At 52.6% G+C, this 15224-nt stretch overlaps 3 protein-coding genes across 8 annotated transcripts; 2 read left to right on the forward strand and 1 right to left on the reverse strand.

The window, feature by feature from the left end:
• Positions 1-5: 5 nt before the first annotated feature.
• On the reverse strand, positions 6-8920 carry LRRC41 (leucine rich repeat containing 41). Of its 4 annotated transcripts, none has more exons than XM_075037024.1 (10): positions 8580-8920; positions 8407-8493; positions 7758-7828; positions 5797-6958; positions 5128-5373; positions 4071-4235; positions 3643-3741; positions 3027-3149; positions 2013-2088; positions 6-777 (listed from the first exon to the last, which is right to left on the reverse strand). In XM_075037024.1, exons 1-10 carry the CDS (start codon positions 8692-8694, stop codon positions 543-545), a joined length of 2379 nt encoding a protein of 792 aa, XP_074893125.1. In that variant the 5' UTR covers positions 8695-8920; the 3' UTR covers positions 6-542. The 4 variants fall into 4 exon arrangements, 2 of the variants coding, with proteins under 2 accessions (XP_074893125.1, XP_074893126.1); XR_012651817.1 differs by having other exon boundaries at positions 716-777; positions 2961-3149; XM_075037025.1 differs by lacking the exon at positions 5128-5373.
• Positions 8921-9002: 82 nt separating this feature from the next.
• Positions 9003-10496, forward strand: UQCRH (ubiquinol-cytochrome c reductase hinge protein). 2 transcript variants are annotated; one of them, XM_075037029.1, is made up of 4 exons: positions 9003-9134; positions 9221-9247; positions 9573-9734; positions 10230-10496. In XM_075037029.1, exons 1-4 carry the CDS (start codon positions 9093-9095, stop codon positions 10260-10262), a joined length of 264 nt encoding a protein of 87 aa, XP_074893130.1. In that variant the 5' UTR covers positions 9003-9092; the 3' UTR covers positions 10263-10496. The 2 variants fall into 2 exon arrangements, with proteins under 2 accessions (XP_074893130.1, XP_074893131.1); XM_075037030.1 differs by having other exon boundaries at positions 9031-9134; positions 9224-9247.
• Positions 10497-11116: 620 nt separating this feature from the next.
• On the forward strand, positions 11117-15150 carry NSUN4 (NOP2/Sun RNA methyltransferase 4). 2 transcript variants are annotated; one of them, XM_075037034.1, is made up of 6 exons: positions 11117-11247; positions 11581-12072; positions 12161-12315; positions 12481-12635; positions 13315-13439; positions 14225-15150. In XM_075037034.1, exons 2-6 carry the CDS (start codon positions 11768-11770, stop codon positions 14496-14498), a joined length of 1014 nt encoding a protein of 337 aa, XP_074893135.1. In that variant the 5' UTR covers positions 11117-11247; positions 11581-11767; the 3' UTR covers positions 14499-15150. The 2 variants fall into 2 exon arrangements, with proteins under 2 accessions (XP_074893135.1, XP_074893134.1); XM_075037033.1 differs by having other exon boundaries at positions 11123-11247; positions 11581-11993.
• The last annotated feature ends 74 nt before the right edge of the window (positions 15151-15224 follow it).

The following is a 15224-nucleotide window of genomic DNA, read 5'->3' on the forward strand; positions in this document are numbered from 1 at the left end:
ATAAAGTAAAATTCTGCAAAGGTAAAAGGTCAAGACTGGAGCCTTTTTTAGCTTGTTTTCTACTGCCTTTAAGCAGAGGGAGGAGTTCCTATTTCACAGAATGGTTGAAGTCAAGGTCATATTGTCCAATGCCCCTGCTCAAAAGCAAGTCACCTACAGCTGGTTGCCAAGGACCACAGCCAGATGGCTTTTGAGTCTCCCCAATGATGGAGATAGTTATTGATGAGAAATTGGCTGTAACAACACCCAGTGAAATAACTGCTTGTCCAGACAGCTGCAGGAATTTGGTATCTGTCCCACTTAAAATATTCAAACTAAGAAGATGGTAGAGTTAGATCACCTGCAAATACAGATGTTGACCCACAGGGTCTTCTGTGTCACTTCACTGTGGTACCCCTTCTTCAAATGAATAGAAAATTGACAAGACCAACTGTATACTGCTTGAACCAGAGGAAGACAACTCCACTTGTGCTATGAAATAAGTCTTATTGGCCAGGGACCGAACTGCTTAGTTCAAGCTGATGGGTTTGCTCCTGGGTCCATCACATGACGCTGATGTAGTCAGCAAAGGCCTGGGAAGAGTCCCACGAGTCATTGACCACACTGCATACAGCTTTGAGACGCCGAAGTGCTTCTTGAGCTGTTTCAGCATCCTGGTCCAGCCAATTTTGGAAGAGGCGGAGGTGCGTGAATTGAATCTGTCCCCCTCTCTGCTGGATGTGGCCTTCCAGCTTCTTTGTGAACTCCAGGAGCCCATCAGGTTTGATGCAATTTGAGCTTTCCAGGCAAAGACAGACACAAAAAAAAGTCATTAAGAGTCTAGGCTATAATTTGAGCAGTTTAAATTACTGTTCCTTCTAGTAACTGCCAGTGCAGGTACTTGAGGATGTTTCAATGCAAAGTACAACTTTCTTCAGCAAAGTGTGAGTGGTCCTTCAGTTGTGATGAAAAACAAAACCGAAGCATAGTAATATGAAGGGCCACAAGCTTTTTAAAACTAAGGTGGTAACCACCACCAAGTTAAACTCATTTTCCTGCCCTCCTTACTACTGACTTAAGTAGACCTAGCTGTAGCCTTACACTGTTGCTGGCCGTAAGCTGCTGGCTAAGTAGTGCCAGGAGCACTTCAGTCTCATAGCAGCTGTCAACTGCCTGGACCAAGGGCCCTGGCCCAACCTACAGGTCCCAGTGCAAGCCTCAGCAGCAAGTGATCATTTATCTCTTCCTTCTGAGAAAATCAGGAGAGCATGTGTCAGACCCTGGTGTTTCTAGGAGATTAAAAGGTCATTTTACCTGCATAGATGTGTAAATAAATAGGAAGTTGCATGCTGGACTTAATTTTGTGAGGTGCACAGTAACAATCAGGATTCAAGGCTGCTAAGGGAGTGGCCATGATTAAATAAATTGTCAAGCCTATGCCCTCTCAGCAACCTAAGCCGTTAGGATGTAAAGCTGGGGGGGAGGGAATCAACCAAAACAGTCATTAGTATTGCAGAAATGCCACCCTCCATGTGCTTCGTGAAGGTTACTGCCTATCTTTATGGCCATTCAGGCTCAAGACGAGAGCAGTTCAGGCTGAAGACCAAAGATGATGAAAGGAATGCAGAGGCATTCACAGGATCTGACCAGGGCAATGACAGCATTCTCTCCCTATTCCAGGGCAGTAGGAACAGAGCTATTCACACTGAGGCCTAAGAATAAATGTACATGGGAATGTTAGTTTTAACCTACAGCACAGGAAGGGCTTGAAGCAGCCTCCCAAGTGAGCAGAAAACCAAAGCTGCTTTTAAGATGGAGCTTGACTCATTTATAAAAAGGGACAGTAAGATGCCTCAGAGATGCTGGAGGTCCCTGAGCTTGTATGTGCTCATTGCAGCATTTCTCTAAGCTTTTCCTGGGCACATGTTCCCTTGAGGAAGGAACAAAACCATGCTTAGGCTTCTCCTGCTGTCTGAGCCTAGTTCAGCTCTGGCCCTCCCAAAACAAGAAATTCAGTGTGAGCAGCAGAATACCTGACATCCAGCTGGCAAAGAGAGGAGGAGGAATCTTCAGAGAAAATATCTGCAAGGGCAACCAGCCTGTGATTCCCTAAAAGGGGAGAAATGCAGGTGTTAAGACAGTTCCCAGTTTGCATCTAATTATTTAAATTGCCGCATGGCTGGGATACTAGTGCAGAAAGGAGGCTGTAAGCCTGTGCATGCAGCACAAAGGGCTCATCTCTGCACCCTCTGTTTGTCCCCCTTTAGTGGCTTAAAGCAGTTTACCCTGCTGAGCACAGTGTTCAAAGCAATGGAAACATTTGCTGATAGGGCAGTTTGTTTCGCTAGAAAAATCCTGGTTTTGTTTGAGATGTCAATACGCAGCTTTGTTTTAAAAATGGCCAATAGCACACGATTAAACTCAAAACCTCAGAAGTTAGGTGTATTTCAGGTGATCCCAAGCTTTCCCATTTCATCTCATTAAAAGAACAAACCCCAGTATTCTGGATTTACCTGAAATTAATTTCTCAGACATTTCTGCTTGGCCTGTGATCCAAAAAGCCTCTCATTTCTGTAAATTCAGTTCCACTTCTTTGACACAAACCCTTCCTTTACTTATCCCCATCCCTCAAGTGGCTGCCAACAGCTTTTAAGGCATAAAATCCCCAATCTTGGGCAAAATCTGTGCCTCTGGATGAGAGGCAGTGCATCTGCTGCTGGATCTGTTCCTGTTAAAGAGTCTGAAGCAGATCAGTGTTCAGTCAAATCTGGAGTCCCACTGATACTTGCTTTTGCTGCAGAGAAAAGCAACTGTAATGCCCATGCAGCACCTGGGCTCTTGGTACATTGCTGAATGTAACTGAAATTCTGCCTTTAAAAAATGAACTCAGCGCTCCTTATTTTGTAAGCTAAATTCACTGTTCATGCACATGTTAAGTTCAGCACAGAGGTCACCAGCTAGCAACAGTTGTTAACTCCTACCCTGAAGTTATCTCCAAGAGAACTGGTCTAAGGTCAAGGCCCCATAGCAACATCCACTGTACGCACCAAGGCGATTCCCAGGCAGTTTGAGGCTCTTCAAAGATGAATTTCTTTTCACTGTATTGATTATTTCTGACAAAAACTCAGTAGTAGAGCTTTCAAACAGCCGGCAGAAGGAAAACGTGATTTCTACAGAAAAAATGCATTGACAGTACCTGTTAGTACTCCCTGCGTGCTTCATTATTCCATAATTACATCCTGCAGACAGCTCCAGCCCCTAATCCATATGCAAGAACAAAGCCTCCCCAGCAGTGGATTGCATACAACAGCACTGCCACTCTGTCACAGGAAGAGAGCAGAGATCACACCCAGGGAAGTGGCTTTGCCAGCTGACCCAGTTAAAGGCTGATGTGCTCTGCAGGTTAAAAATCTTTGTGTTATAGCCAAGACTATGGACTCTTCTCTGCAGCATACACCAGCTGTGCAGCTGCTCCTTTCTCTGCCCTGTTGGCACAAAGAACCAGACATGTTCCCACTCTGTCAACAGCTACAAATCTGCTTCAGGGACGGTGACATTTGGCTAAACCTTACACATCTAAAGATCACCTCTTAAATGTCAGCCAGCCAAAAGCAGCCACCTGCAGCATCTTTCCAAGCAACAGCACCCAGGAGATTGCTGTACCTTGCAGGACAGGATCCTGAAGCAAAAGCAGAACTTCTTTCTGGTGCTCAGCCAGGTTCACATCATGAAAGCTCAGTTTCTTCAAATTTGGATTACACTCTAAAAGCAAAACAAGTTCTCAGGTAAAGTACTGTACATCCTTGGGATAAAAAGACCCTAACCCAGCCACTAGCTAACACCCAGAAACTGCATTGGACTGTGGATATTTTGTGCTGGATTGTGGGTAATTAAAAATGAACAATCCTGCTGTGTAGGATCATTCACACGCTCAGCGCAGAAAAGTGGGATGGCCGATAGCCATTTCCTTTTCTCAGGAGACTTCAAGGATGTCCACACTGAAAAACGGACCCACCTAAGCTGGCTTCATACTAAAGGATGGAAGATCACAGCAAGGAAGCCACTCCATGTGTCACAGTGATGCCGAGTACCTTTCAGTGCCTCCAAAAGGAGCCCAAGCTCCTGAGAACTGGGCAGCGTGGCGCTGTCAAGGGACAGCTGCTGGAGGGACTTTGACGCCTTGAGCACTGGCAGCAGGAATGTGGTGTGCAGAGGTTCCCTGGGGAATCGGATCTCCAGCTGCTCCAGGCAGCTCTCTTAAGGGAAGAAAAACAAACAACAATGAAAGAGCTTAGTCTGGAGTGCCCATCTTCAAAGAAGCTAGGTCCTACAGCAAGCAAGTAGTCTGTATGCCTAACAGAACTATCATTTAGGTTGGCAGAAAGTGCCTATGCAACATGCCCTGCCCCACAGAGCTCTACAACTCAGACCTATGGTAATGTGAATCACTTCAGGCTCATTTCAGGACTCCTGCCAGACCGCAGGGCCACCGATTTCTACGGCATTCTGGCAGTGGAACAACGCTTGAGAAGAGGTCACCCTTTATGCACAAACCACTCAGTGTCTTCCCAGAGCACAGCTCTTCACTGACCCCACTCCATACTCACTCAGGCTTTGCTTACTGCTTTTCTGGTCATTCAAGGGCTAATAAGGCTGATGAGAGACCTGTGAGCTGAGAATATGCTGCTATAGCTCCCAGACTGTAATCCAGAGGCTTGGGCAGTGCTTTGGTATTGTGATGATCAAGAGATGCTTTCCCTCTGTTTAAGGGTCTGTCTAAGGCTTAGAGCCTCACAGTCTATAGGATGGTCAAAGCAGAAGCTCCCAACCAATTTACAGATCTGGTGGGATACGCTCCCCACAGGCTGCATGGACAGTCACTGCTAGCAGGTTATGACTGGCCCTGTACAAAGCTGAGGTTGCAGCAGGTTGGCATACAGCAGTAAAATGCTTTGTCCGAGACTCAGGCTCCACAGAGCATGTCAGACTGGAAATGACAAACCAACACCATCTAAATCAGAAAGGTGAGGCTGGAATTGCTTAATTACACATCACTGTAACAGTGTAGAGTTCAAATCTGCGTGACAAACTTTTACAGTTTTATCTGCCTGCCACATCCTGGTCATCACTCAGAATAATGATTCCTACCTGGGATTTCTACCTCACTGCAGCTTGGATTCCCCTCTGGCCTGTTCCCTTCCAGCTGGTTTTTGAGGTCGAAGCTGACTGAGAGCGTGTGGAGCTGGGGAAAGGCGCTCAGGATGCAGCGAACAAGCTCCATGCAAGGCATGTGGGAGAAGACGTCGCTCACACGCACCACGCGGAGGTGACAGTCTGAGTGGCGGGAGAGGGCCCGGAGCCCAGAGAGGATGCAGATGATGTTAGCACCCAGGCCTGGAACAGCATTTGTACAGAAAGGTGTTAGCTGTGCATGTACAGACACCAGCGCACACACAGCTGGAGCTGCACCAATGGCCAACCAACCTAAGGCAAAGGCTAAACTCATAGACTGCTTTATCCACATGTTCTTAAGCTAGACTGTGCATACGGGAGAGGGAGATCTGGCCCTTGCCTTCGCCCTCTCTGAATGGCGTTTAAGCACAAGGCCGGGGGCTGTTCTGGGGCAGAAGGGCCCCATTCTCTCCCTCAGACAAGTCCTCACGCTCATTAAACATCTCTACCGATGCCATTCTCAGGATTGGGTACCAATACTCTTACAATGCCCATTCCAGTAAAAATAAAATCAGGGTAAACCTGAGCGATAAGTCAGCCCATTAGACCAAGGCTGGAAGGAAGCAACCTGTTGACACCACTAACCGTTGTAAGACAGAACCAAGTTTTCTAAAGATACCCAGGAGCTCAGCAGGTTACTCAGAGTCCGACACGTCTCCCCAGTCAAAGGAATGGAGAACAATTCCAGCGTGGACACGCTTCGGAAGCGGTGAGCAGCTTTCAGAGAAAAGATGCCAGCAGATCCTCCTCTTTTCTTACAGCCAGCATGGCCAGAGCACGGAGATCCTAGGGAGGAACTAGTCCAGTTCTCAGCATTTTCTTCCTCTGTGGTGCTGTTTTTGTCAAGTAACCCTGAATTATCCTCTCTAGCAACAGTAAAAACAAAATCATAGAGGTCTTCTGGGTCAGCATATGGTCCCCTGCTTCGTCTGAGGCAGCGACGTTTCTTCCCCACTGCAGATTTCAGCCGTCTGCGTGTCTTTCGAATAACAGGGTAACGGGACAGCTGGTCTGAGACGCAACGAGACCTTCCCTGACTGCTGGTGTGGTCACAGGGCACCTTGCTGCTTGCCTCCTCACGCGACTGGTTTTGCAGAGGAGGACTTCTTGGTCTGGAGAGGACAGAATTCAGGCAAGTGTCAGCCCCGTATCCATTCACCTCCGCATCAGCCGCCTCCGGGGCCCTGGGGGATCCCTTCTGGTTCTCACCATCGCTCCACTTCCTCTCATCATAACAGCCCCTCTCTGCTTGCTCTTGTGCTGACTCCTGGCTTTGGGCTTTGTCCTCCTCTCTGCAAAGGCCACATGGGCCGCTGTGATACGCAAGGGCGTTTCCCGAGCGCCAAAACCCAGCACTCATGCTCAAAATGAGAACGAGAAGAACTGTGTCGGGAACAGGCCAGGAATACATGGACACTTGGCTGACGGAGCCATGGTGAATCAGCCGGTGAAGAAGTAAAACCAGCGAACGCCTGATGGACTGGTCGGAGGAGAGGAGGTGCTGGAACTTCAGGATCCGCAGGGAGCTAGCCAGGTTTTCGAGCACTTTCTCGTTGTGCTCAGCAGTGAGCTCCACCGCGCCCTGCAGCATGTTGCAGAGTGTAAGCTGAGAAACGTGCGGGGAGCTGTGGAGCAGCGGTGAAAAGTGATGGTCGTTGAGACGCCAGTCAGAGGAAACATCCAAGACACCGTGAAGAACGTTTGAGAAGAATGTTTCAAGGAACTTCTTTCTCCAACAGGTTATATTCTGCAATCAAACAACAGGGCCATATTAACAAAAAAGTCAGCCACAATTTTGCTCGTTCTTTTTAAGTTAAATTATTGCTAGCTGCTAACCTGGCAAATGTAGCATCCAAAAAACCCTACTGCTAGCACAACTGAGACTACCTTTCTAGTTCTCAACATCCTTCCTCAGTGTATTTGTTGGAAAACTGAGCTACTCCCATCGCTCTCTCTTCATCCTGCTTCTGGCCTCATTTAAACATATTTAGTGGTTTGAAGCTAAGCCATATTTTTGCCTGTTAAAAACCACCTCATCAGGAATCTTCTTCCAGAGCGTCTCTTTATAAGCTGTGATTAAGTTGTCAATGATTCTTTTGCAATGCTGAATCAATGGATCTGCTTCAGTTTTCCTACGTAAAACCATTCTTCCAAACTCACTGTCTCCTGTATTTTTCTAGTGTTTTCTAAGACATCAGCACATTTTTTTGCCAGCGTAGGTGTAAGCATGACATAAGATACTGTTTTTATCCTATGTTTTCCCAAGAATTACACCTCTAAAGGCAGGATTTATTCTTTCTGCAAACTCACTGTTGTGAGATGGTGTGGCTGTGCAGTACGGTTCCTTTTATGAACCCCGTTTCCCTAAATGTACTACCGGGGTCACGCCTTGGTCCGGAGCTCTACGAATGCTTATAAGCAAGCGCCAGCAACTGCTCGGAGGCATCCAGCAGCACCGGCAGGCTTAGAAACTGAAACCTCGCGGAAAACGGTGGAAACAGGGTGCCTGCTTCGTGCCCCTTCTCCCACCAGCAGCGTCCCCTCACCTCCGAGTTGGGCGGCCTGGTTTTCATCACATCGTCCCACAGCTTACGCCAGATGGGCTGCGTTGAGAGGCCTAGGGGGGGGAAAAAAAAAATCAACCAGGCACTTTCACCCCTTCTCCCCGTCAGAGTGCCCTGCCCCGGAGCTCACAGGGGCACAGGGCAGACCCAGACCCCTGCAGCGCACGGAGGGTGCTTTGCCGCGAGGAGAAGGAAGACCGCTGCCTCGTAAGGGACGCCGGTTAAAAACCGGCAAGTTTTGTCATTCCTCAAAAGGAGCAAAGGTACAGCAGGGCTCGTACCCCGGCGTGAGCCCTGCGGGATGGGGCTCAAGGTTTTGGACGCAGAGGGGTGCCCAAGCTCTGGGGGTGCCGTGTGTGTGTGTCCCCCTCCCCAGTAGAGGCATTCACCCCTTCAGCCCGGGGATCCCGTTTCCAGCCTGGAGGGGTTTGTCCCCCCAGCTGAGGGTTCCTTTCTCCAGCCGGGGGTCCCTCCGGTGTGGGGCTCATCTCTCCAGGGCGGGGGGTATCCCCCCCACAGTGTGTGTGTGTGTGCGTGGGGGGGGGGGTTGCCCACCCCATCAGTTCTGGGGTCCCGTCCCTCCCGCCCGGGGGTACCCCCACGGGTCTGTCGCCGTCCCCGCCGGTGTCACCTGCTCTCCGGGCGGCGCCCTCGGCCCGCTCGAGGCGGAAGACGGTGAGAAGCGGCAGGAGCCCCCGCAGGAGGTGCCCGGGCAGCGCTGCGGAGAGCCAGAGGGAGACGGCGGCAGGGTGCGGGCAGGCCCCAGGCCCCGCGCCCCGCCGCCCCGCGCCGCCCGCGCCTTACCCCAGACGTCCCGCTCCAGGGCCCCCATGCTGCGGCTCACCGCCGCCGCGCTCAGCGCGAACAGGCTGCGCGGCCCCTCCGCCGCCATCGCCCCCTTCACCGCCGCCGCCGCCATCTTGGGGAGGGACGCAACCCCTCCCTCCCGCGCGCCACTGCTGCCGCCGCCATCTTGGGAGGTGGAGGGAGCGGGCGGCCATGTTGGGGAGGTCGCGTCGAGCGGCGCCCCCTTCCCGCGCGGGGCCGGAGAGGCCGGCAGCGGCAGGCAGGCCGAGCCGGCTCCGAGGTTGCGATCCCCAGGAAGAAGGGCAAAAAGAAGGCAGGGAACGGGGAGGCAGCCATCTTGAGACGGTCACGGCGGCCGGGTTTGGAAGGGAGGCGCCTTAGGCCTTGAAGCACCACCCTCCGAGGGAGGAGGTCCCAACGCGCTGCGGGCGCGTTTCCGCTTCCGGGTCGGACAGCGGCCCTTCCGGCGGGTGACCCTGCGGAGTCCTTCTGGGCGGCGGGAGCGGAGGGATGGGGCTGCGCGACACCGTCGTCCACGCCGGCGAGCCCGAGGTGAGCCGGGCCGCAGCCCCGCGGGGCGCGGGCGAGCGGTCCGCCGGTCGGTGGGTTAACGGCTGTGCTTTCTTTTTTTTCCCCAGGAGGAGGAGGAGGAGGAAGAGCTGGTGGTAAGACGGGGAGCGGGGCCGGGGCAGGGCCTGGGCCGCCCCTGCCCGGGGAGCTGGCGGGCCTCGGTGGCGGCGGGGGAGGCCCGTAGCCTCTGCGGCCACCCGCGGCTCCCAGGGGTAGATGCCCGGTGCCTTTCAGCGGCGACAAGCAAGATGGCAGGGGCTTGGGCCGCTCTGTGCTGGCGATCCAGAGCTTAGCGGGGAGGCAGCTTGAATCCGGGCTTCGATGTGGGTGGATGGATCTGTCTTAAAGCGATGGGTCTCGGGGCGGGGGGGGACGGCGTTTCGGGGCCTCCCTGTTCTCACCGCAGCCCCGCGTCTGCAGGATCCTTTAACCACGATCCGGGAGCACTGTGAGCAGACGGAGAAATGCGTGAAGGCGCGGGAGCGGCTGGAGCTGTGTGACGCGCGGGTGTCGTCCAGGTCCCAGACAGAAGAGCAATGCACAGAGGAGCTTTTTGACTTCCTGCACGCCAGGGACCACTGCGTAAGTGCAGCACCCGTGGATGCAACCTGCCTGCTGGTGCTGGGAGCAGAGCTGCCTTTAGCTGCGCTTCTGAGAGTGCAGACAGCTCATGTAGCTGTTCAGCCACAGTGACCTCGGAAGAACTGTGAGCCTTGATGCTTTTTCTTGCTAAATGTTTGGTTCTTCCTTGCTATAACAGTTCCAGCTGGAATTCGGTAGGTTATTAAACAATGAAATAAGTCAAATGCATTGTTTCTGCCCTGCAAATGATACTCTGCTCTCTTAGTGTTGTATTTGCCCTTTTAAAGTTAAACCTTCTTAACCTGAGCTGAAACTTTGTAAGAACTCTCAGCTTGCTAGTTTTCTTGAGTGACTTGTTGCAAGACAGGGAGAAGAGCGGAGGGCTGTGGGGCCGTGTGCGTTAGTGGCCCAGAAAACCAAGAGGCGGCTGGTAACACCCTGCTGATTTCCAGCCCTAAACTATGAGCTACTGAGTGCTTTGTCTCCTCTTTTCAGGTTGCTCACAAACTCTTTAAGAACCTGAAGTGAAGGCGAGTGTGATTGTCCATCTGCTTCCACAGCGCGTGCTGGCAGTTTCTGGATTCATAGTACTGCTTCCCGCCTGTTCATTCTCCACACCAAGTATAAACAAAACGGCTTCCTGGCAGCGACTGAGCGTCAGTGTGTCGCTGCGGCTGTTCTTGTGGAAAATGTGCAGCTACGCAAAAAATGTGTTGATGTTCTGTAATTTTCCATATTAAACATTCAGAGTTCCCATGGAAATACCCTCAGTTTATTTACTAGTTCTTGCACTGGGTTACGATGAAATTAGTGGGTGTCAGAGCCCAGTTTGGTGTGGGGGGGGGACTTTTCCTCACTTGTGGGAATGTCCTTTCAGTGCAGCAGCTGGAGCCCAATCCCATAGGTCAGAATTTGTCAGCTGGAGTCACAAAGATTCTTTCCAAGCCCCACAAGACTGATATTGTTTGTGCAGTAAGTTCTGACTCAAACTAAAGGGAGTGACCCTTTTCTAGGAGAGAAGTCCGTCTGTCTGTCCGTCCTCCTTGAGAGAGGACTGTCAGCTCTCCCTCCCTGTCACCTACCGCTGCCAGAAGGCCTCCCGGCCGCGGTCACCCTCGGGTCCTTGCCCAGACCGACTGACCGCGGGTGGGCAGGGGCTGGTTCTGCCTGCCCAGACCCCGAACGATCACCGGGGGGGGGAACGAAACCCCTCCGGGGGTGGATCACCAGCCCCTTCTGCTGCCCTGCGGGGGGTGTCAAGTTCCCGCTCTGCCCGTTTTTCCTCCCGGTGGGATGTTTTCGGAGGAGGAAAAGGAGGCGGGGGGGCCGGGGGCGGGCGGCGGAGCGGTGCCGGTCCCGCCCCGGAAGGCGCAGCGGCGGAGCGGGGATGATGGCGGCGCTGGGGGCGGCCGGCGGGCGGGCGGCGGCAGCGCTGCTGCGGCGGAGGGGGCCGGGGGGGCCGCCGGCGGGGCTGGGAGCGGCGCCGCGCCGGTACCGCTACAAGGAGAAGTGGGTGAGCGTGAGCCGGTCCCTGCCCCGCACCCCGTTACCCCCCCGTTACACCGCTCGGGACCCAGCCGTTCCCCAAATTGTGTCCCCGCCCCGTGCCCCCGGCTCCATTCGGCCATTCCCGGTCCTGAACCCCCCCCCCCCCCCGGGACCACCAGCCCCTTGGGTGTCGGGGGCACCGTCGCTTTCTGGGGCTGCAGAAAGGCCCCGGGGACTTTTCAGCACAGAACCCGGGGCTGGATTCTCCTGGAAAAACGTTGAGGCTGGGGAGGGGACGCTGGGATGTCGAGGTATTTTGTCATTTAACATCTCTGATATCCATTTTTTCCCCCCCCAGGCTGCCACGGCCCCCCGCATCCCGCCCACGCGGCTGGCCCTGCACCACTTCGACGAGAACTACAGCCTGCAGCTGAAGGACCTGTGGCCCTCCGTCCGCGCCAGCCTGCTCTGCGAGCAGAAGTACGGTGCCCTCCTCAACAACTTCTCTGCTGTCCACCACGTCACCCAAGAGCTGGAGCTGCTGAATGCCGCCGATTTTGTTTCCGAAGCCCCCAAAAAGGCACCGCGATCGCAGCGGGGTGCAGCCGCAGAGGAAGCGGGGAGAGGGGAAAGCAGGTCCCAGGAGGGGTCTGGCGAGGGCAGGACAGCGATGCAGGCAGAGACGTCACCACCACTTCGACCCTCCGTCAGCTCCAACATCAAGTGTTACACCTTCCCCAGGGGCGACATCACGCGCTTTCGCCCTGCACGGTGAGACATCCCTGGGACAGACCGCCCGCTGTCATTGCAAGCCTCGGGGGCTGCATGTGTGTGAGCACCTGCTGCTTCTGTACGTCCCCATCCTCACTTCCAACTGCTGATTTCTTTTCCCCTTGCACGTTTGCTTTTTTTTTTTTACACAAACTGGTGATTTCCAGGCCGGATGCTCTGGGGCTCCTCGACTATTATCTCATGGACGCAGCATCTCTCCTGCCCGTCCTGGCGCTCAATGTGCAGCCGGACGACTTTGTCCTCGACCTTTGTGCGGCTCCGGGTGGCAAGACTCTGGCTCTGCTGCAGACTGGGATTTGTGGTAAGTGGAGATGGGTGTTCCTTGTCCCCGTGCGTAAAAGAGGGCTGAAAGAGTGTGCTGTGCCCATTAATGTCTGACTGTTAATTATTTCTGGTTAGAAGAGTTGGGAATCAGGTGTGTTTTTGCAAGAGTGACATTCCCAGTGTGCCTGTTTTGTCCTCTCAGGGCATCTGGCAGCCAACGACATCTCCATTTCCCGGACAAAGAGGCTGTACCAGATTCTCCATAGCTATGTTCCCAAAGTAATCAGGGAGACTGTGAGTGTCACGTCCTACGACGGACGGGACTGGGGGCAGCTGCAAGGCAGCACTTTCCATAAGGTAGGTGATTGGGAACCGGTGAAGATAAACCCATCTAGTTCACTTTCCTTCTGTTTCAGAGGAAGAGAGCAGCTTATCCTACGGTATAATTGTGTAGTCTTAAATGCGGAGAAAGAGAGAAGAGTAACCCACATACGGAGTAGTATTTCCTTCTGCTCTACCCTTCCTGCAGGATCTGGTGCATATGGGCATCTGGAGTTGTACTTTCATTTACCTGTGTGATACCCCTTAAAAGTCCTGTGTTGATCCATCACCTAGAAGGGGTTAAATGTGAAGATTAGATAATTCTCATTTCTCAGCCGTGTCCAGCCATGGGAGCTGGGTTTATTACTCCGGGAGGGGTCACTGCAGGAGCTTTGGCCGTGCGTGGTTGCAGCCGTAGGTGCTGCAGTAACGCCTGCCAGGAAGATGCATGGTATAGAAACGTTAAATGGGGACATGTGTGAGAGTGTGATACTATCTGCCATTTCTGTGTCTGTTTGCACATTCCCGAAACGCAAAAGCAGCCAGACGAGTTACAGTTCAGTGTGGGTGCATGCCTAGCATCAGCTAGGCAAAGTACCGAGAGCTGCTTGGTGTGTGGCAAGGGTGGAGGAGTTGCGCAAGGGGCAGGTTGCACGAGGAGACTCGCTGAGCTTGACGTGGGCCCAGGACTGATGCAGGACCTCTGCTGCTGCAGGTCCTGGTGGATGTGCCCTGCACGACGGACAGGCACTCTGTCATGGAGGAGGAGAACAACATCTTCCACAGGAGGCGAACGAAGGAGCGTCAGATGTTGCCCATGCTGCAGCTGCAGCTGCTGATGTGAGTGAGCTCGATGCTGTGTTTTGGTGTCATTTGTGTTACGGTAGCAGCTCTCCATGGCCGGCGCTGAAACCTCTTCTTACTTTATGTGTCCCTGACTGGGAAATGTGGAAACCATGTGTAGTTTTCTGGACTGGCAGTAGTTGAACACATCAAATTGTAATAAGTGTAAGAAGGTGCAAATGTTCTCGGTCAGATCAAATGTCCTTACTGTCCCCAGCAGTAGCCACAGGAGATAGGGAGGACGGTCTCAGGAACAGGATGGGTATAGTGTTGTCCTTTTGTGTGATGATCTCCCCAGTCCTGGCAGTGGAGGATTCCTGAGTGTCCACATCTCCCCAGCACATGGGAGGACATGGTGCTTTGTCACCCCATTTCACGGCGAAGGCTGGATGGGCTGGCTGTGAGCTGGGGCAATAAGGAAACAGATTAGACAGTCCCATGGCAGCGCTTGAACTGCAAGAGCCTCTTCCCCTGTACGTACTCTTATCCCATTCCCTTGGAGGTGAGTACAGGATTACTCCTTCCAGCTGCTGTCCAGTAATGTCTCTCCCATGTTAAGTACTTTATCAGTCTGAGTGCCTATTTGACCCATATGGCCCTGGTCTAAAACAGTCCTCAAGCTGCAGTGACACAGGGAGACTGCTGAGCCTGTGGAGTTCAAGATTTGTCTCTCACCTCCTGAGTTAGGTGCTGGCTTCCCAGTTTTGGTGGGTGGGAATGCTGGTGTGCCACGCAGTCCTCTTCTTCCCGTGACAGTGTGTGTGTGTTTAACTTGCCTGCAGGGCTGGGATCCTCGCTACCAAGCCGGGAGGAGAGGTGGTGTATTCTACGTGCTCCCTCTCCCCGCTGCAGAACGAGTATGTGATTGAGAGAGCAGTAGAAATTGCGGAAACTGAGTTTAACATCAGTATCCATGTTGAGGACTTGAGCCACTTTCGGACACTCTTCCAGGACACGTTTTCCTTCTTCTTGGATTGCCGACTGGGGGAGCTTGTTCTGCCTCACCTCACAGCCAACTTTGGACCTATGTATTTCTGCAAATTACGTCGGATGTAGAAGGGTTGACTATGTCTGTTGGCTATCAGGAAATATTTCAAATTTCCAGGGAAAGCAAACTGCTTTATATTTATTTTTCTTTTTAAAATGTCCCAAAGGAAGCCTGCTTTTTTATGGCAGACATAGAGAATAAATGAGAAAGACCTGCTGTGGAGTCTCCTGAATATTTATCTGTTTGAGACTGAGATGTTTAATCTAGGAAAGAGAGAGAGGTCTTATCAGAGGGAGCAATTTATCCATCTGTCTCAGGATGGGGTAAATGGCCCTGTGTGGATGCTGCTCTCTGCCTCCCATCTGACTGCTTTGATCCTACGTGAGTAGGTTTGGGTTAACGAACGCCATCTGGGGATCTCAGCCTTTCTGTCCCAGATCTCACCATCTGCATAATTGAGTTGCATCTGTCTCTGCTTATCTTCTACCTTCAGAAAGAGCAGCCTGACATCCTGAAATAAGAGGTTCCTAAGAATGCCCCTGCTGTGAGGTTGGAAATGTGCTTGTGATGCTCGAGATCTGGTGGTGGAAAGAGCTTGGTGCTGTGGAAAGGCCGGTGGCTGTTGCCCTCCCTCACGGACAGGAAAGCTGTGGTTGAGAGGGAAGGTGTGAACACTCCCGTGCTGGGTGCCATTTAATGTCCAGCGGGAAGGTGTTTGTATGATTTTGAGCAGTAACTGTGCATTCATGTAATCATAGCCATCAGTGAAGCATTACTGGAGTTCATTATAAGAG

Source organism: Buteo buteo, chromosome 10 (assembly GCF_964188355.1).
Source record: "Buteo buteo chromosome 10, bButBut1.hap1.1, whole genome shotgun sequence".
Classification (NCBI taxonomy): Eukaryota; Metazoa; Chordata; class Aves; order Accipitriformes; family Accipitridae; genus Buteo; species Buteo buteo.

Coding starts and splice junctions, on each gene's coding strand:
- LRRC41 (XM_075037024.1), bottom strand. CDS start 8,694: ATGGCGGCGGCGGCGGTGAAGGGGGCGATGGCGGCGGAGGGGCCGCGC. Junction 5,374..5,796: donor CTTGGTTCTGTCTTACAACG/GTTAGTGGTGTC, acceptor ATGCTGTTCCAG/GCCTGGGTGCTAACATCATC. Junction 778..2,012: donor CTTTGCCAGCTGGATGTCAG/GTATTCTGCTGC, acceptor TTGCCTGGAAAG/CTCAAATTGCATCAAACCTG.
- UQCRH (XM_075037029.1), top strand. CDS start 9,093: ATGGGGCTGCGCGACACCGTCGTCCACGCCGGCGAGCCCGAG. Junction 9,135..9,220: donor TCCACGCCGGCGAGCCCGAG/GTGAGCCGGGCC, acceptor TTTTTTCCCCAG/GAGGAGGAGGAGGAGGAAGA. Junction 9,248..9,572: donor AGGAGGAGGAAGAGCTGGTG/GTAAGACGGGGA, acceptor CCGCGTCTGCAG/GATCCTTTAACCACGATCCG.
- NSUN4 (XM_075037033.1), top strand. CDS start 11,125: ATGGCGGCGCTGGGGGCGGCCGGCGGGCGGGCGGCGGCAGCGCTGCTG. Junction 11,248..11,580: donor ACCGCTACAAGGAGAAGTGG/GTGAGCGTGAGC, acceptor TTCCCCCCCCAG/GCTGCCACGGCCCCCCGCAT. Junction 13,440..14,224: donor CTGCAGCTGCAGCTGCTGAT/GTGAGTGAGCTC, acceptor ACTTGCCTGCAG/GGCTGGGATCCTCGCTACCA.